The sequence below is a fragment of the Salmo trutta genome, chromosome 29 (assembly GCF_901001165.1).
Source record: "Salmo trutta chromosome 29, fSalTru1.1, whole genome shotgun sequence".
NCBI lineage: Eukaryota > Metazoa > Chordata > Actinopteri > Salmoniformes > Salmonidae > Salmo > Salmo trutta.
This window is the reverse complement of record NC_042985.1, coordinates 32,960,729-32,982,336: the sequence shown is the minus strand read 5'-3', so window position 1 is coordinate 32,982,336 and position 21,608 is coordinate 32,960,729. Positions and strand designations below refer to the sequence as shown.

The 21,608-nt window shown below is 42.0% G+C and overlaps 1 protein-coding gene across 3 annotated transcripts in view; it reads left to right on the top strand.

Moving 5' to 3' along the window:
* Positions 1-21,608, top strand: part of LOC115167420 (phosphorylase b kinase regulatory subunit beta) — a 75,891-nt gene that overhangs the window by 1,082 nt on the left and 53,201 nt on the right. For 2 of the 3 annotated variants that reach the window (XM_029721825.1, XM_029721826.1), the window contains exons 2-6: positions 2,112-2,198; positions 11,304-11,442; positions 16,169-16,268; positions 17,871-17,978; positions 18,114-18,194. In XM_029721825.1, coding sequence (XP_029577685.1) covers positions 2,112-2,198; positions 11,304-11,442; positions 16,169-16,268; positions 17,871-17,978; positions 18,114-18,194 — 515 coding nt within the window. Of the gene's footprint in view, positions 1-346; positions 451-2,111; positions 2,199-11,303; positions 11,443-16,168; positions 16,269-17,870; positions 17,979-18,113; positions 18,195-21,608 lie in introns of all 3 variants that reach the window. The other variant, XM_029721827.1, reaches the window with a different exon arrangement.

Genomic DNA, 21,608 nt, shown 5'->3' with positions numbered 1-21,608 from the left:
TTTGAATTTGTTAAGTATCACTCATACAAACATTATAGTTTGACGAATGAATGCCTTAAAATATGTGTAGACATTTATGGACTTCTATTTGAAAAAAGACACATTCAGACATTAGGCTAATTCAAACCATCATTACTAGTTCACTCATCTTAACCATCCTATGCCAACATACAAATAATTTCCAAGTAGTCTCATCTTTTAATGACCATTGTAGGCTACATGGCGTATTCATGTTTTGTCATTTGTTGTCTGTTTTGTAGCCACCTAATATTAACTTGCTATGTGATTCATTATTGATTTTTTTTTTCTTAATCCGCTCTACTAACCCTCCTGTGAATTGCTGTAGATTTGTAATTTAGCTGAGAGACGATTGCCCTTTACCTCGCCTTTTGAAAATGGCCAGCTCGGAATGTGAGATTTCCAAAGCTCCTCGGAAACTAAAAAGATATGGTAAGTAGTGAATTGAGCATATGTAACTATTCTCCAGGTCGTTGCTGTAAATGAGAATGTGTTCTCAGTCAATTTACATGGTAAAATAAGTTTAAAAAAGAGGTAGCAAGCACTCCAAACCCGAAGCCTTTCAAACTGGGTTGAACTAAATCTAGATTCAATCGAGTGTAATGCCTGTATATCATTCTATGAGAAAATTAGCAGGATGACATCACTCCAAATTATACATTTCAGAGATGAATCTTGCCAGCCAGAGTTTTGTATTACTATACCACCCTAGTATCATATGTCAGTTTCAGTGGAGGCTGCTGAGGGGAGGATGGCTCATAATAATGGCTAAAACGGAGCAAATGGAATGGCATCAAACACATGGAAACCATTCCGCTTCATGATTTACCACAAGCCTGTCCTCCCTAATTAAGTTGCTACCATCCTGCTGTGTTCAGTTTTCTTCAGGTGAATGGTATGATATGCTGAAAATGCTGTGATACACTAATATTACTGCTGTCTACGTGGCTTGGTCAGGATGCTATACCAATATACCAGTCTTGGATATCGGCTTCACTACTGTATCTAAAAATGATCCAGGTAATCAAGTTGTCATCATAATTCACTTTTTTGCTGCACCTATGATTGACAGTTTCTCCCTAGGGTTCCCACCAAATGTAGTACAACCAATATACTGTTGAATGGAAATAGAAAATGATACTAACCAGTATTCAATTCATAAGCCTTGTATTAACAAATATTGAACTCTGTCAGTGAAGTTAATCACACAATATTTTCCAACAACCACAGACTTCGATCCATGTTTCTATTCAGTAGAAATGAAATAAAACCTTTAATTTGCATATTAGCCTCACACTGCCTCTGCAGAGTTGTCTTGAAAAGTGATGCCTTTGTCCCTACTACTTAAAAGCTGATGGAAATTATGGTAATTTGACTGGAAATGTGGATTTTTCAGTACCTGAGGTATTGACCCAAGGTCGATCCCATTAAAATGTAAATCACTCCAAAATAAAATTTGTCTGAAGTAGTGGTCCAACAGATGGGGCTTCCCTGAAATTCACTTGGCTCTGAAGAAAGCTTGAAATGGTGGCAAGTTCCATTATATTTTAAATTTGTGCTCAGCATATGAAATCACACTTCTTGCTGGAGGTTTGTTTTGATATTTGCAGTGACTAAATGTGAGTTGGAAATGGGGCCATGTCATGATTGCATGCGTCAATGCATTGTGGTTTTTGTGTGACCTGGACTGTTCATTGTATTCTGACAGAAATCACAAAAAATGACTGATACTGATTTATTTTGACAATGTGTTTATGCTGTTGCTCTTCAATCCCATGTGTAGGTAAAGTCTTCATTATCTAAAATCATTCTGTAAAATATGTTTAGCATTTAGGTCTAAATACATTTGTTTCTGAAGATGTGTGATAGAAGTGCTGATAACTAGGAACCTTTGTTTCATCAGTCTTACATCCTAATACTCCCCAAGTGTTCATGGGAGTCTTTCTTTGACATATAGTTACTGTAGTGTGTGTCTCCAGAGTGTGTGGGAAAGTACCATGGAGGCACCTGAGATATGAACAAATGACCTCCAATTGAGCTCTAGCTCAACAATGAAGGTTCTGTCAAGAATTGTGTTTTCTATCTCTCCTCAGGCTCCATCTATGAACCTCTCAAGCTCTCCCTTCTCCACCGGGAGGATGAGCCACTATGGGAGAAACTTGACCGTTACTACAATGCAGGTAAGCACTGTGATTATGATTAAAGTACTTACTATTTAAAATCCTTGTTTTGAAAACGTCCTCAAAGGTGAGGACCTTCCGAGTTTAATCTTGTACTTCTAGGGGGTGTAGCTTTACAGTATTTAGGTTTGAAATATGGATTTAATTTTGTATGTTACTCTTAGGGCTCTATTTTAACAAAGCTAACGCAACGGTAAATCTAAGTGCAGGCGGTAGCGCTATTGTTTCAGGGATGTGTTAGTGACAATAGCTCAAATATTTCTAGCACAATTATTGGCGCACTTGGTGGTGTTGCCACGAAAGGTCTGGGTTTTGATAAATAAACAAGTTGTGGTTGTGTTGAGGCCTGGCCCCTCACTGGCCAATCAGAACGTGCTCCATGGCGAAGTATGTGGTTGCTTCGGGTTGTGTATTTACGGACTTTTATGTATTGCCTTGGAATCAACTCCAATATCAATGTTAGTCTGTTATAGTTTGTTTAATGGCTTACAGAAACAAAATAACAAAATGTAGACCTATCCCATCTTTCCTCAATAGGTTAACTTGAACCCATTTGCAGTCCACATTGTTCGAAGTAGTTGCATGGCTTCAATAGCATTCCCACTGATATAGAGGCGAGGTCTACTGTAAATTGTATTATGGCTGAGCATGGACATGCCAAACATTGTCATTAAGCAAAATTAAATTCATGATTGATAAGGCCTAAAAAGAGAACTAATGATTCTAATCAAATTCTAAACTAAACAAAGAAACAACTTGTTTTAACATGTCACACTTACAGGCACCATAATGTCTCTCCGTGGGCATGTAATATTAAAACAACACAGAATATGGAGGGTTTTACGCACATCCAAAAATCCAAAACGGGATCTGCATGGCTAAAATAATGTGGGCCTGCCTACAATGCATAGATAAAAGTGAATGTCAGCTCACTGTTTTACTCCTCTCAAACTTGAGATATGCTTACTGCCCCGTAGCACTCACGTCGGTAGCCATGAAGTGCTTTGAAAGGCTGGTCATGGCTCACATCAACAGCATCCTCCCGGATACCCTAGACCGTAAGGCGCTACAGAGGGTAGTGCGTACATCCCAGTACATCACTGGGGCCAAGCTTCCTGCCATCCAGGACCTATATACTAGGCGATGTCAGAGGAAAGCCCATACAATTGTCAAAGAATCCAGTCACCCAAGTCATAGACTGTTTTCTCTGCTACCGCATGGCAAGCGGTACCGGTGCGCCAAGTCTAGGACCAAAAGGCTCCTTAACAGCTTCTACCCCCAAGCCATAAAACTGCTGAACAATTAATCAAATGGCCACCGGATTATTTGCATTGACAACCCCCCTCCAATTTTATACAAATTACCTCCACTAACCGGTGCCCCCGTACATTGACTTGGTACCGGTACCCCCTGTATATAGCCTCGTTATTGTTATTTTATTGTGCAACTTTTTATTATTTTTTTTACTTTTAGTTTATTTGGTGAGTATTTTCTTAACCAACAGTGCAGTTCAAGAAAGAGTTATGGGCTTGTAAGTAAGCATTTCACAGTAAGGTCTACACATGTTGTATTCGGCGGAGGTGACAAATAAAATTTGATTCGTTTTTGTTGATATATCAAAGCTTTGGTGATTAAGATGTATTTCCAAGTGGTCTCAGGAGCCAAATCCTTTATCGACAGTCTTGACTACTTCGCGATTGCATTGGGCAGACAAAAAACCCCGCCATCATTGAGAGGGGAGGCTATGCTTAGTTTTTAATCAAATAACACGAAATGTAAAAAACATTTGTTTTTTATGTTTCTAAATACAAAGTATACAGGCACCAAAAGCACGTTAGGCTACTTTTGTTCCGTGTGCTTCATGGCTGGATAGGCTGCGTTTCCACTGTCAAAATTCATACCATAACCAACTGCCTTACTGCTAAAACCAGATTTTGATTAGTCTCAAATATCCCTATCAGCACTGCCTGAAATTAGCACTTTGGATCATGTTTTTAAAGGACACGCATCAAATATTTCCACTCCGCCCATCTGAGCGTAAGCAAGCGAATATTCAAGACAGATAAATTGACGAGCCTGGCGTTAGGGCTGGAAATAGCCATTGCGAAATTTCAAACTAACGTGCATTTGACACTAGCGCTGCCTTAACACTAGCCGAAAATAATCTGAGTCTGTCTGAGTCAGGTCACGCCATTTTCACAGGTTACCGCACCATTGGCAGACATGTCACACCCCATTGGTCAGTTGTGACGATGACAGGGGGTGCATGGATACAGCGCGGCAACAGATTTCATGGCTTTCTTCGTTAAAGGAAGGACACCCTTTGCTCAGTGTGTAAACAGAGGAAGTGTATTGCATTACATTGTAATTTTATGAAGGATAGAATGTAGTCTATTGTGATCTGTGCTTTGCTGTGACCTGGGGTTGTGGTCTAAATGCTATACCTATGTTCAAGACAAATTACTTTTCAAGGGCAATACAGCCTCTATTATGTTTTATGTTGTGAGCCTATTTGAAGAAAGGAAAAACAAATGTTTGTTCTACTGAAGACAGGAAACAAAGATACTTGTTATCAGATATTGCCCATGTTTTTGGGTAGCAAAGTTTATCAATTTGGTGTCATGTTTCATGTTTGAAAATCCAGAGGGTTGTATTATTTTTGTATCCCACCCCAAAGGCTAGTATAAGACAGCTGTAGAGAAAAGACAGCATACTTGTGAAATTTTGATGAAAAAGTTTCCCAGAAGTGAGGGTTATTTCACAGGCTGTCTAGGTTGAAATGAGGATGCTACAGGAAAAGCAGCCAAGTGAAAGACACTAGGGGAGCAACTGGTCCCTCATCTGAAACCAGTCCTGCAGTGTGAAGTCATGGTGACAGACATCCCTAAAGAGAACAACATATCAGTGTTTCTCACCACCTGGGCTCCCTGGATGAAAGTGAATCTCACTCATTATTCATGAATTTTGCATTCATGTTACCCCTGTAGCTTTTGTATGTTTGGTGCATGTTTTGTTCTCCAAGGTAAACGGATGCAATTTTAGCTTTTGCAATAATGTGACAGCACACTTTTTGTGGTGTAGACTATATTATAGTGATATTTTACACAGTGCTTTTCCCATTCCCCTTTCTGCTCAGTCAGATTGGTCGAAATTCGGAAAGCTTTAGATTGCTCTAGGTGAGGTTGTGAGTGATTTGTTCTACTAGCAATGAATGAAGGAGTACTGCAACAATAGCATGCATCAAGCCCCCTGTTGCTCTCTCAGAAACGTTCTCTGTGAGATAACAATATGTTGAAATGTTCTTGCTTAATTTTGTGGTCGGTACATAGCAGTTGAATGCGCTTGCTTAATTTTAGCAGGGAGCATAGCAGCAGTGGTTATCGCCAATGCACAGGCCGATGGATGAATACCTTTTTTTTTTTGCCTCGGAGGTAATGAAATTATGATTCTATTTCTATTTTCTACAAAAAAAGTGCAATTGTAAAGCCAGTGGCATTACATGCTCTTAGGATGCAGTGTGGACTTATTCCCTATCATTTCTGAGCAAAAGACATTAGGGACATCACTGTCCCTCGCAGTTTGTCTTCTTTTTCTCCTGTGTGGGCCTCCGGGTTCTTATTTATGTGGTAATGTGGCCACACTCCAGTGCCTCTTATTTCATTCTCACACTTGATTATAGTGGAGTCAGATACTAGCCCTATGCCACTGGCTCGGGGATATTAAGAAATGTTAAAACGAGCTTTATGTTTTGTTGTGGAGGTCTCTTTTTTGACTTATTTTTCTTTCTTTCTTTCACTGTCTGGGAGCAGAGGGATGGCCCGTTCTAAGAAACAGCATTAGCTGTTGATTTAGTGGGACATTAGGTTGATGGATGATAATATCATCATATGAGACTGAGCTACTCCAACCTCAGTTTATTTGCATCTAGAGTGCTGTTGTGTCTTTTGGAGTTCGAGAATAATAACATATTTTACTGTGGTTTTGATTCAGAGGAGTCTTACTAAGGTGCCATTTTTCTTCTGATGTGCCTCCCAAATACATTATATTGCCTTTTCCAAATCTAAAGCAGAGATTGAATGTGAGAAAAGTGAGTCATGGTAGGTTACATTTATAGACCCAGCAGCTGAGTTAGTTGGGTTTGGAGCAGAAACAGTTGAGTCGAAGAGTCAGGATCAAATCAAATTGTATTTGTCACATACACATGGTTAGCAGATGTAAATGTGAGTGTAGCAAAAGGCTTGTGCTTCTAGTTCCGACAGTGCAGTAATATCTAACAAGTAATCGAACAATTCCCCAACAACTACCTAATACATACAAATCTAAAGGGGTGAATGAGAATATGTACATGTAAGTATATGGATGAGCGATGGCCGAGCGGCATAGGCAAGGTGCAATAGATGGTATAAAATACAGTATATATGTGATTATGAGTAATGTAAGATATGTAAACATTATTAAAGTGCCATTATTTAGAGTGCTTTGTATAAAGTGACTAGTTATCCATTTATTAAAGTGGCCAGTGATTGTGTCTCAGTGTAGGCAGCAGCCTCTCTGAGTTAGTGATTGCTGTTTAGCAGTCTGATGGCCTTGAGATAGAAGCTGTTTTTCAGTCTCTCGGTCCCAGCTTTGATGCACCTGTACTGACCTCGCCTTCTGGATGGTAGCGGTGTGAACAGGCAGTGGCTCAGGTGGTTGATGTCCTTGATGATCTTTTTGGCCTTCCTGTGACATCGGGTGCTGTAGGTGTCATGGAGGGCAGGTAGTTTGCCCCCGGTGATGCGTTGCGCAGACCGCACCACCCTCTGGAGAGCCTTGCGGTTGAGGGCGGTGCAGTTGCCGTACCAGGCTGTGATACAGCCCAACAGGATGCTCTCGATTTGTGCATCTGTAAAAGGGTTTGTCAGGGTTTTGGGTGACAAACCACATTTCTTCAGCCTCCTGAAATTGAAGAGGCACTGTTGCGCCTTCTTAACCACACTGTCTGTGTGAGTGGACCATTTCAGTTAGTGATGTGTCAGCCGAGGAACTTAAAACTTTCCACCTTCTCCGTTGCTGTCTCGTCGATGTGGAGGGGGGTGCTGCCTCTGCTGTTTCCTGAAGTCCACATCATCTCCTTTGTTTTGTTGACGTTGAGTGAGAGGTTGTTTTCCTGACACCACACTCCGAGTGCCCTCACCTCCTCCCTGTAGGCTGTCTCGTCGTTGTTGGTAATCAAGCTCACTACTGTTGTGTCGTCTATGAATTTGATGATTGAGTTGGAGGCGTGCATGGCCACTCAGTCATGGGTGAACAGGGAGTACAGGAGGGGGCTGAGCACACACCCTTGTGGGGCCCCAGTGTTGAGGGTCAGCGAAGTGAAGATGTTGTTTCCTACCTTCACCACCTGGGGGCAGCCCGTCAGAAAGTCCAGGACCCAATTGCACAGGGCAGGGTTGAGACCCAGGGCCTCCAGCTTGATGATGATCTTGGAGGGTACTATGGTGTTGAATGCTGAGCTGTAGTCAATGAACAGCATTCTTCCATAGGTATTCATTTTGTCCAGATGGGATAGGGCAATGTGCAGTGTGATGGTGATTGCGTTGTCTGTGGACCTGTTGGGGCTGTATGCAGATTGAAGTGGGTCTAAGGTGGCCGGTAAGGTGGAGGTGATACGATCCTTTACTAGTCTCTCAAAGCACTTCATGATGACAGAAGTGAGTGCTACAGGGCGGTAGTAATTTAGTTAATTTATCTTTGCCTTCTTGGATACAGGAACAATGGTAGACATCTTAAAGTATGTGGTGACAGGAGACTGGGATAGTGAGCGATTGAATATGTCCGTAAACACACCAGCCAGCTGGTCTGCGTATGCTTTGAGGACGCGGCTAGGGATGCCGTCTGGGCCAGCAGCCTTGTGTGGGTTAACACGTTTAAATGTTTTACTCACATCAGTCACGGAGAAGGAGATGGGGGGATGCAGTCCTTGTTAGCGGGCTGCGACGGTGGCACTGTATTATCCTCAAAGCGGGCAAAGAAGGTATTTTGTTTGTCTGGAAGCGTGACGTCGTGACATGGCTGGATTTCTTTTTGTAGTCTGTGATTGACTGTAGACCCTGCCACATACGTCTCGTGTCTGAGCCTTTGAAATGCGACTCCACCTTGTCCCTGTACTGGCATTTCGCTTGTTTGTTTGTCTTGCGGAGGGAATAGCTACACTGTTTATATTCAGACATATTCCCAGACCTCTTTCCATGGTTAAATGTGTTGGATCGCTCTTTCAGTTTTGTGCGAATGCCGCCATCCATCCATGGTTTCTGGTTAGGGTAGGTTTTAATAGTCACAGTGGGTACAACATCTCCAATGCACTTCTTTATAAATGCACTCACCGAGTCAGCGTATAGGTCGATGTTGTTCTCTGAGGCTGACCAGAACATATTCCAGTCCGCGTGATCAAAACAATCTTGAAGCGTGGCTTCCGATTGGTCGGACCAGCGTTGAATGATTCTCGTCACTGGTACATCCTGTTTGAGTTTATGCCTATAAGACAGAAGGAGCAAGATGGTGTCGTGGTCGGATTTGCCGAGGTCAAAATAGGTGGTATTTATTAAACAGTGCAGGTGACGAGAAGACTGGATCCTGAGGTTATTTACAATAGCCTACAGATGATGATACATTATGAAAGTTTGTTGAAAGAAAGTACAAAATAATACATTGGCCAATACTATAATAACAAGACAAAATCACAGGGCCAAACGACCTTAATCTTACACATCTGACCTGGGCCATGTTCAGCAAAAGAACAGAAATGGTGCTGTTTTGAACAGCCGGTTGAAGAACTTAAAACTTAAACTGCCTAAAATCTGTGAATCTACTGGTACGCGCTCACTAGAAACTAGTTCAGTGTTGGTGAGACAGTGGTGAGGAGAAATAGGTTGGTGTTTCCAATTCTGGCGTTTGCTATTTAAATTACCAAGCACATATTTGAATGGACTAGCAATATCATAGTATTACAAGGAAGTATCGTTGGAAACAAAATAATAAATTGTCCAAATCAAATGAAATTTATTTATATAGCCCTTCTTACATCAGCTGATATCTCAAAGTGCTGTACAGAAACCCAGCCTAAAACCCCAAACAGCAAGCAATGCAATTGTAGAAGCACGGTGGCTAGGAAAAACTCCCTAGAAAGGCCAAAACCTAGGAAGAAACCTAGAGAGGAACCAGGCTATGAGGGGTGGCCAGTCCTCTTCTGGCTGTGCCTTAGTGGAGATTATAACAGCACATGGCCAAGATGTTCAAATGTTCATAAATGACCAGCATGGTCAAATAATAATAATCATTGTAGTTGTCGAGGGTGCAACAAGTCAGCAACTCAAAAGTAAGTGTCAGTTGGCTTTTTCATAGCCGATCTTTGAGAGTATCTCTACCGCTCCTGCTGTCTCTAGAGAGTTGAAAACAGCAGGTCTGGGACAGGTAGTACGTCCGGTGAACAGGTCAGGGTTCCAGCAGGTCTGGGACAGCAGGTCTGGGACAGGTAGCACGTCCGGTGAACAGGTCAGGGTTCCATAGCCGCAGGCAGAACAGTTGGAACTGGAGCAGCAGCACAGCCAGGTGGACTGGGGACAGCAAGGAGTCATCAAGCCAGGTAGTCCTGAGGCATGGTCCTAGGGCTCAGGTCCTCCGAGAGAGAGAAAGAAAGAAAGAAAGAAAGAAAGAAAGAGAGAGAGAATTAGAGAGAGCATATTTAAATTCACACAGGACACCGGAAAAGACAAGAGAAATACTCCAGATGTGACAGACTGACACTAGCCCCCCGACACATAAACTACTGCAGCATAAATACTGGAGGCTGAGACAGGAGGGGTCAGGAGACACTGTGGCCCCATCCGATGAAACCCCCGGACAGGGCCAAACAGGTAGGATATAACCCCACCCACTTCGCCAAAGCACAGCCCCCACACCACTGGAGGGATAACGCCAACCATCAATTTACCATCCCGAGACCAGAGCATGTGGGGAGAAATGGCGGGAAATTAACACAGCAATTTTTCAATCAGCTTTATTTTTACATTACAATGCCAGGGGAAGCCCCAATACGATGCTACTTTTTAACTCTGGATAACATATGAAATTGGCCAGAAGAGGCACTGTCCGTTTAATGTGTTTTTTCCCAAGCAGCCTCTGGGGTCAAAGTAATTGTCACTGCCAAGTTACTGAAGGGCTTATTAATATTCTGCTTAATTCCCTCCATCGCCTCTTTATCCCGGCTATGCTGACTTTGTCTCTTTGAATTGACCCGGACTCTCTTTAACAAACGATCTGGCAGAATGGATGTCCCCATCATTTGCTCTGGCATAATGTGGTGATGAAAAATGAAGTACCCTGTTCAGACAGATTATTCATCGGGAGGGGTAGAGGGTGGTGTGGTGACAGATACATTCCTGTGATTCCAGGCCTTCTGTTTTAGTGTGACTTTATTTAAGCTAAATAATATTTAGAGGATTTCCATGAAGATAAACATGTGTGTCACTCTAGAATGTATATGACCTGAAGACCAAATGTTATTGCTACCTTCACATGTGCAGTAACACACCTTATTAGGATGTCTGGTTTTACAGCAATAACTACACAATATACAGCTGTTTAACATAGCTTTTATTTTCCATTCCATTTCACAATTTGCAGCAACAAACAATGTTAATGGCCCAATGTAGCCATTTTTATATCAAATAATTTCTGGGTAACAATTAAGTACCTTACTGTAAAGTTTTCCACTACAATGGACAAAAAACTATTTATCAATCAAGAATTTAGCTATGACTCTCTGGGAGAGGACTGAGTGGGCAGCAGAAAACTTAAAACTGTCAGAGAGGTTTGTAACTCTCTTTTGTTATTGGTCTATTAACCAATTTACCGCATGGTGATGTCACCAGGCAAGCCTAAACTCTCACCCATGCAAACAGGCTGATTAGAAGGACCTGTGTAGATTGTATTTCTAACCAGCAACTATCAGGCAAGAACACTGGTCAATGTTTGTTTCATCAGCTGTTGTACAATATTATACAAAACAGAAATATAGTTGAAAGCCTGGGGGATCACCTGTCTCTCTCTTGTTTCTCTCTCTAGTGAAGACCACCATTCTGAACTACCAAAGCCCTACCACTGGCCTCTTCCCTACCAAGACATGCTCCAGCTGCAAGGAAGCCAAGGTGCGGGACTCCCTGTACTGTGCAGCCAGTTCCTGGGCCCTGGGTCTAGCTTACAGGTGACACACACACACACACACACACACACACACACACACACACACACACACACACACACACACAGAAACACATTCACTGTATTCACAGCCACCTTAGATCACTGTACATTTTAAAGTTGATCTTAATAATTAATCTAGTACAACCTTAGTTAATGGGCTCCGTCAGGGACCAATATTCTTAATCAAAGCAGACAGCTTTTGTAATGCCAAGGGGGTGCTGCACATTGGCCTGTACTGCTGCTGCTGTGGTGCCCACTTAATAGAGCATCCAGACTACACTGAGTGCACAAAACATTAGGAACACCTGCTCTTTCCATGACATAGACTGACCTGGTGAAAGCTATGATCTCTTATTGATGTCACTTGCTGAATCCGCTTCAATCAGTGTAGATCAGGTATTCCCAAACTGGGAAGTGAAGTGGTAACGAGCAAGCAGTTGCTCCCGACGTTACTTGGGTACACTGCAGCATCCACCGAGAGGCTCTTGCTGCCAAGGGAATGCCTGACAACTTGAAAGATGTTTTGGAAACTACAATGAAAATGGTTAACTTTGTTAAAGCAAGGTCCCTGAACTCTCGTGTAGTTTCTGCACTATGCAATGATATGGGCAACGACCATGTTAACGCTTTTACAACATACAGAAGTGAGCTGGTTATCAAGGGGCAAAGTATTCACCTGTTTTTTTGAATTTGAGAGACAAGCTTAAAGTTTTCTTTACTGACCATAATTTTCACTTGTCTGACCGCTTGCATGATGACGAGTTTCTCACACGACTGGCCTATCTGTGTGATGTTTTTTCTCGCCTGAATGATCTGAATCTAGGATTACAGGGACTCTCCGCAACCATATTCAATGTGCAGGACACAATTGAGGCTATGATTAAGAAGTCGGAGCTCTTCTCTGTCTGCATTAACAAGGATAACACACAGGTCTTTTGTGTTCAAATGATCTCAAGCTTACGGACAATGTCAAATGTGATTCGCGAAGCACCTGAGTGAGTTGGGTGCGCAATTACGCAGGTACTTTCCCGAAACGGATGACACAAACTGCTGGATTTATTATCCCTTTCATGCCCTGCCTCCAGTCCACTTACCAATATACTGAAATTGCAACAACCGGTTTTGTGAAAATGTAATTTAATCAGAAGCCACTGCCAGATTTCTGGATTGGGCTGCGCTCAGAGTATCCTGCCTTGGCAAATCGCGCTATTAAGACACTGATGCCCTTTGCAACCACGTACCTATGTGATAGTGGATTCTCGGCCTTCACTAGCATGAAAAATAAATACAGGCACAGACTGCGTGTGGAAAATGATTTAAGACTGAGACTCTCTCCAATACAACCCAACATTGCAGAGTTATGTACATCCTTTCAAGCACACCCTTCTCATTAACCTGTGGTGAGTTAATCACAATTTTCCATTAACAAATAAAGTTTTATATGTAAGATGGCTAAATAAACAGCAAAATTATTGATTATTATTATATCATTATTTGTGCCCTGGTCCGATAAGAGCTCTTTGTCACAACCTGGCTCGTGGGAAGTGACAAAAACTCACACTCATTGTTATGTTTAATAAATGTATCGTATAGTGTGTGTGTGGCAGGCTTACAATGATGGCAAAAAAACAACATTTGAGAGTGCGCTGACCCTGGTGCTAGAGAGGTATGCAGCTGGAGGTTGAATGTTTGAAGGGGTACGGGACTATAAAAAGTTTGGGAACCACTGGTGTAGATGAACTGAACGAGACATGTTAATGAATTCTTAAGCCATGAGACAATTGAGACATGGATTGTGAATGTGTGCCATTCAGAGGGTGAATAGGCAAGACAAAAGATTTAAGTGCCTATGACTGGGGTATGGCAGTATGTGCCAGGTGCACCGGTTTGTGTCAAGAACTACAATGCTGCTGGGTTTTTCACGCTCAACAGTTTCCCGTGTGTATCAAGAATGGTCCACCCCCCAAAGGACATCCAGCCAACTTAACACAGCTGTGTTAATCATTGGAGTCAACATGGGCCAGCGTCCCTGTGGAACGCTTTCCACACCTTCTAGGGTCCATGCCTGGACAAATTGAGGCTGTTCTGAGGGCAAAGGGGGGCGGCTTAAACATCAACAGCACCATATTTCCTTCAAATGTTTCTCTCGTCTCTAGGCACAATCCTCTCACCTTCAGACACCCTGTACATTCTGTATCTCGATTATAAAACGGGTCACTTTTTTCTTTGTAGTAATGTGTCCTTTACTTCATACACAGCGGGTGTAGTGGAGATCTGTGGAGTGGAGATCTGAGATACTCAAAATAGTCAGGGACTTTCTCCACTAGACCTTGTAACAAAGTGCTCTTTCAAAACCCACTGGTGTGCGTTTTTTCTCCCAGGGGACAAAAGAGTAAAAATAGAGTGTTCAAGTAGACCAGAGGGGCCTACTCATCCGTCATGGTTTCTTTCCATTAGCATTGTCACAGGGATTTAATTAAGATGATTCCAATCTGACAGCACAGGCCCAAACCATTACTTATACTCCATGTGACTAGAGAGGGGACTGGAGTGTGTGCACTAGATTGGAGTGGATGGATGGGCAGATTCCCATGTCTGTGTGCCCAGTAAGTCGACTGCACTGGTGGAAATGTATGAAATCAAAGTGAATTCATGTCATTCATGAAAACATACACTAGGCCTACACACAAATGGTAATGACATCAATGACATAAAGTGAATGTGTTTTGTTGAATAAATAACTTACTGAATATTTGCATGGGAGTTATTGGAGAATACTTTATTCCATTTAAATGTGAATACATTCTTCAGAAGTTGTGTGAGCCCTTTTGACAATATGATGACAGAGTACAGTATACTGTGCATTCGGAAAGTATTCAGACCCCTTCACCTTTTCCACAAAATGTTTGTTACGTTACAGCCTTATTCTAAAATTGTTTAAACAGTTTTTTCCCCTTATCAATCTACAGCACACACAATACCCCATGATGCAAATTAATGAAAAAATATGAACTGAAAGTATTCAAACCCTTTACTTTGTTGAAGCACCTTTGGCAGCGATTAAAGCCTTGAGTCTTCTTGGGTATAACGCTACAAGCTTGGCACAAGCTTGGCATCTGTATTTGAGGAGTTTCTCCCATTCTTCTCTGCAGATCCTCTCAAGCTCTGTCAGGTTGGATGGGGAGCGTCGCTGCACAGCTATTTTCAGGTCTCTCCAAAGATGTTCAATCGGGTTCAATCCGGGCTCTGGCTGGGCCTCTCAAGGACATTCAGAGACTTGTCCCGAAGCCATTCCTGCGTTATCTTGGGCTTAGGGTCGTTGTCCTGTTGGAAGGTGAACCTTCGCCCCAGTCTGATTTCCTGAGCACTCTGGAGCAGGTTGTCATCAAGGATCTCTGTACTTTGCTACGTTCATCTTACCCTTGGTCCTGACTAGTCTCCCAGTCCCTGCAGCAGAAAAACACCCCACAGCATGATGCTGCCACCACCATGCTTCACTGTAGGGATGGTGCCAGGTTTCTTCCAGACATGACGCTTGGCATTCAGGCCAAAGAGTTTAATCAGACCAGATAATATTTTTTCTCATGGCCTGTGAGTCCTTTGGGTGCCTTTTGGCAAACTCCAAGTGGGCTGTCATGTGCCTTTTTACTGAGGAGTGGCTTCCGTCTGGCCACTCTACCATAAAGGCCTGATTGGTGGAGTACTGCAGATATGGTTGTCTTTCTGGAAGGTTCTCCCATCTCCACAGAGGAACTCTGGAGCTCTGTCAGAGTGACCATCGGGTTCTTGGTCACATCCCTGACCAAGGTCCTTCTCCCCAATTGGCCAGTTTGGCCAGGCGGCCAGCTCTATGAAGAGTCTTGGTGGTTCCAAACTTCTTCCATTTAAGAATGATGGAGGCCACTGTGTTCTTGGGGCCTTTAAATGCTGCAGAAATGTTTTGGTACCCTTCCCCAGATCTGTGCCTCGACACAATCCTGTCTTGGAGCACGACGGACAATTCCTTTGACCTCATGGCTTGGTTTTTTGCTCTGACATGCACTGTCAACTGTGGGACCTTTATATAGACGGGTGTGTGCCTGTCTAATCAATTGAATTTACCACAGGTGGACTCTGATCAAGTTGTAGAAACATCTCAGGGATGATCAATGGAAACAGGATGCACCTGAGCTCAATTTCAATTCTTATAGCAAAGGGTCTGAATACTTATGTAAATACAGTATTTCTGTTTTTTATTTTGCAAATTTGCTTTCGTTTTGTCATTATGGGGTATTGTGTGTAGATTGATGAGGAAAATGTTTTATTTAATCCATTTTAGATTTAAGGCTGTAACGTAACAAAATGTGGATAAAGGGGTCTGAATACTTTCCGAATGTTATGTAGATGCCATTATTTATGTCAATTGTATACTGGAAGCATTTGGGTGATTTTCAAATATGTATTTGATGGGTGATCAATTGCTTATGTTATGCTTTTGGAAGACAAAGGATTAACTGTTGTTAATGTCCTAATAGGATTTAAAACCTGTCTATAACTGTGTACAAATACAATAAGTTGTCTCATTTAATATGTACCATTATTGTAGGCACAGACAGGATAACCAGACCCTGGTAATTTTGTGCAGTGAAGTAGGATAGTTTAGGTGGATTTAACGTGCTCTTCTGCTCATTGGCCCGCTTTTCTCTGTCTCATTGTGGCACATGGCGACGATCACCCCTGACGCGCAGACGCATCGATGATGACATGGGACGCACCCATGAGCTAGAGCACTCAGCCATCAAGTGCATGAGGGGTATCCTCTACTGTTACATGCGCCAGTCTGACAAGGTGAGTCCACAAATGAAACGTCAGACCATAGGACCACAGGAAACACTGTAGTTCATTCTTAGTGATCTAAACAAATGCCATTATCCAGTAATGAATATAGATTTTTAGCAAACACAGAAACTCTCACTAATGGGGGGGGGGGGAGTTAAAGATCTCTGTCCTTTTACTGATCTTCTCTGTTCTCATGCTTCAGCGTTTTACTATCTCACGCTTGGATTGGTTTTATCTTTATGTGGATGGAATAGCATAGAGGTTTCCAAATGGTTTTTGCCTCAGCAGAACACTTTTGGGTAAAGTATTTGAGCAGATTGTTCAGTCAAAATAGCAGCATTTATATTGTTTATAGACCTCTATGAATGCATAATTACAGCTTTAGTACTATCGAACACTCTTCTTAAATCCCTGTGTTTTTTCTAATGTTCTGGTCTGTTGCCTTTGAAATTGTTTTGTTTCATTTACTCATGACCTTGACGACCTAATTTATGGGAACGCTTTCCAGTGTCTAATTATAATGCACCGTTTCTTCAGTTAATTACACAGTGCAGCACTCATTAACATCTGTCTCTTGCATTCACAGAGAACATGCCATTTTTAATGAACCCACAATATAGAGGGACCAGGAAGCAAATGTTACCATATAAAAAAAACTACAGAGCCATAAAAGGCATTAAAGAGAGGGCATCAAAGTTTACCACAATGTACCAAGGAAACTGAACACAGTCTTAACGGATTAGCCACACAACGCAAGCTTCTCAAATGTGTTCTGACAGATATGACTCCGGAACCATTTATTTCATGCTAAGATCACACACTGACACACAGTGACATTTGACAAGTTTCATAAACTGCACTATTGTGAAAATGCACTTTCAATACAAATGTTAGGCTATTTTGGACCGCAACAGTTAAACTGCTTTGTTCGTCTTATAGACTGCATTGCAGTTTCAGCCATTTTCCCAACCGATTAGTTATCCAGTGGGTTGACAAGCTCAGCAGAACAGAACAGTGTAAATCTGGGACAGTGGTATGCCCCTGTTGACCTGACAACTAGCCAACAGAGGTGAAAAAGTAAGTGTCCCGGAAGGGGTGAATGGTTCGGTCAGTACCATATGATGGCACAAAATTATCCGCTCGTGTGCTGTGTGAAGCAAACTCATCCAGAGTGTGTTACTCTATGTGAATCACTCAAATCTGACCTGAGATGGTTTGAGGAGGAAAGTCATATGTGTACATCTTTTACATGAATTGATAAATGCACCTTGATAAAACAAATGGTATGTCTGTTTGAAATATTTACAGATACATTAATGCATACCTGTCCTGTGACAATTTTTATGGGTGGTTTGCTCATATCTTCAAAGCCAGTCATTTGAGGAAAATTCTAGTGTGTGTCCTAGTGATGACGCAGTGGAATATCCTAGTGATGTCTCCATCCCAGTCCTGGTTGTCACCTCACTTACCTTTTGTGAGGATAGGATAAATAATGGAAAGATGCCCAGTGAGTAAGATGCATCTTTTATGGACTGACTCCTCTTTTATTTGCCCTTTCTCTCTCCTTTTCTCTTCCTTTCGCTCTCTTTCTTCACATTCCCTCTATTTCAGGTGGAACAATTCAAACAGGACCCCAGCCCCTCCAAGTGCCTGCACTCAATATTCAATGTAGACACAGGAGATGAGATTCTGTCCTACAATGACTACCATCACCTACAGGTACAACCTCTCACAAACATTGGCAGCTTTGATGCTGTGTAGGGCAAAACCCTATACTGTAGATAATGAATGAAGTCCGAACGGATTCCGGTCTTACGTTTTTTTAAATACCATCTCCCTGTCTCCCTCTGTCAGATTGATGCCTTGTCCCTGTTCCTGCTCTATTTGGTGGAGATGATCTGCTCCGGCCTCCAGATAATCTACAACACGGATGAGGTACGGCCCACTGGCCTAGTCACATGACCTCTCGCTCAGCGTGACTCTTACACAACATGGCTTCTTCATAGTGATTAGACAGGTTGATGATACTTTATTGATCCCCAAGGGGAAACTCTGTGTCAGCAGTGAGCAGAAACAAACATACAGACACGACTATAATCAAAGCAAACAAAGTGAGCTCCTGTGTGCCAAAGTGCCCTGATGCAGTCAATAGTAATAGTAGAGGCAGCAGTTGTTAAAGGGGCATGCGTCTTTAGGAACGCAACAATTTAAATGTGATGATTTTATGACTATATAACAGATGTAAAATTCATTACGCCTGCCTCTCGACATACACTAACTTATTCAGCACCCTTTTTCATTAGTGAGGAAGTTATTGAGTGAGGGCATGGTAAAACGAACAGCTAAAGTAATAGTAACTAATTTGTTATAGTGGTACTTTAAGGTGGCTGCAGCAGTAGTGCTGTTAATTCTCTGTCTCCTGCTTTTTATAGCCCTTTGGGAGATTTGAAATTCATTAATTCATCTCTTAATTCAGTTGTCTGCTCACTGGGAGCTTTACTTTTGGGCACAGGGGTGAAATTATTGCCTTCAGAAAAAGCTTTTGTTTATCCAGACTTATCTTCAAAAATAGAGTTGTTCTAGAACATTATGCTGTGAAGCAATTACAGTGAACATGCACTTTGTTTCGCAGCAAAGGAAACCCTCACATTATAAAAGTTTTTTTTTTTTTCTCCCAAAGGCAAACAAATTGCCTGTGTAGCTTCAATGGGGCCAGCCCTATTTGCAAAGCAGACCTAATTTGCACGTTTAAACAGTGCTTATTGAGCTGCATAATACAAGTAAAGAGCATGAACATGAAATCAACGAGCATGCATCCTTTTATTAATCTACATCAGAACAAATAAGCAGGAAATAGGACTCTTAATGTGCACTGTATTTAAATGATACAAATAAAAATATAATTCGACCAATTTTGTCTCTTAGCCGTTCAGTATATTTTCCTGACTGGAAGTTCAATTCAATTGAATCGTCATTGCGGTATTAATACAGGTAGATGCTTTGTGTGTTTTGTGTATGCGTCCATTTGTGACCGTAACATTCATTAAGATACCAGAAAGATCTTCCATCGTTAAGACAAATGGAAAAATCATGTGCTTCATTATCTAAATACTGAAAGAGCGTGGGTGACGGTGAGGAACAAAATGGGACAGTTTGAGGACATGTGGTGGAGAGTAGGGCAGGCACTGGAGATAGGGGTGAGAACAGGTGGGTATGAGCAGGTGTGATGTCGTTGATGTTTGTGTGTCTCTGTATGTTGTCTTTTCTATGTGTATGTTTTGTATTGTAAAAAGAAAAAAGCCAGAAAGAGCCTTACAACAATCATTCTACTCAATCCCCAAGTAAAATAACCCACAATGTCCCAATTTCAGTGGCTCTATTTTGTTCCCCATCTTCCCTCCTTGCCTGTCCCATTTTTGTACGCTTTATGGCCTCTCTGTTTCCCTCACTTTAAATTAAAACTGTTGTCAGTCACATCTCCCCTGGTACTTTAAAAACATTTCTTCATGGCCTTGAAGTCATCGTTTAAATATTTTCTGAGTTTCCTTCTCTCCTGTAGTCTCATTCTGCTGCATAGAGGAGAGTCATTCCTCCTTGATCAAGATGAAATTAAGGACATGATTTTGACTACTCATGTGACTGGGTGATGTTTGTCTTTTAATTTGCAGCACACAAATGTTAATGACATCAATGGCAAAATGTTAGTCTGTTTTCTTACTGAATATTTGCATGAAATGGGAGTTATTGGAGAATAGTTTATTCCATTTAAATGTGAATACATTCTTCAGAAGTTGTGACCCCTTTTGACAATATGATGACACAGTACAGTATACGGTGCATTTGGAAAGTTTTCAGACCCCTTGACTTTTTCCACGTTACGTTACAGCCTTATTAGAAAATGTATGAAATATACATTTTCTCTCATCAATCTACCAACAATACCCCATAATGACAAAGCGAAAACATTTTTTTTTTTTTATGTTTGCAAATGTCTTAATTAAACATAAAAAACAGATACGTTATGGTATGAGACTCAGAATTGAGCTTAGGTGCATCCTATTTCCATTGATCATCCTTGAGATGTTTCTACAACATGATTGAGTCCACCTGTGGAAAATTCAATTGATTTGATTTGGAAAGGCACACACCTATCTATATAAGGTCCCACAGTGCATGTCAGAGCAAAAATCAATCCATGGAGTGGAAGGAATTGTCCATAAAGCTCAGAGACAGGATTGTGTCGAGGCACAGATTTGGGGAAGGGTACCAAAACATCTCCGTAGCATTGAAGGTTCCCAAGAACCTGGCCTCCATCATTCTTAAATGGAAGAAGTTTGGAACCACCAAGACTCTTCTTAGAGTTGCCCGCCTGGCCAAACTGACCAATCGAGGGAGAAGGATCTTGGTCAGGGATGTGACCAAGAACCCAATGGTCACTCTGACAGAACTCCAGAGTTCCTCTGTGGAGATGGGAGAACAAACATCTCTGCAGCACCACCAATCGGGCATTTATGGTAGAGTGGCCAAACAGAAGCCACTCCACAGTAAAAGGCACATGACAGCCCGCTTGGAGTTTGCCAAAAGACACCGAAAGACTCTCAGACCATGAGAAACAAGATTCTCTGGTCTGATGAAACCAAGATTGAACTCTTTGACCTGAATATCAAGCTCCACGTCTGGAGGAAACCTGGCACCATCCCTACGGTGAAGCATGGTGGTGGCAGCATCATGCTGTGGGGATGTTTTTCAGCGGCAGGGACTGGGAGACTAGTCAGTATTGAGAGAAAGATGAACGGAGCAAAGTACAGAGAGATCCTTCATGAAAACCTTCTCCATAGTGCTCAAGACCTCAGACTGGGTCGAAAGTTCACCTTCCAACAAGACAACGACCCTAAGCACACAGCCAAGACAAAGCAGGAGTGGCTTCGGGACAAGTCTCTGAATGTCCTTGAGTGGCCCAGCCAGAGCCGGGCTTGAACCCAATCAAACATTTCTGGAGAGACCTGAAAATAGCTGTGCAGCAACGCTCCCCGTCCAACCCGACAGAGCTTGAGAGGGTCTGCAGAGAAGAATGGGAGAAACTCCCCAAATACAAGGTGTGCCAAGCTTGTAGCGTAATCCCCAAGAAGACTCGAGGCTGTAATCTCTGCCAAAGGTGTTTCAACAAAGTACTGAGTAAAGGGTCTGAATACTTATGTAAATGTGATATTTATGTTTATTTTTTTATACATTTGCTAACTAAAAATGTTTTTTTTTGCTTTGTCATTATGGGGTATTGATTAGGAAAAAAACGATTGAATCAATTTTAGAATAAGGCTGTAACGTAACAAAATGTGGAAAAACTCCAGA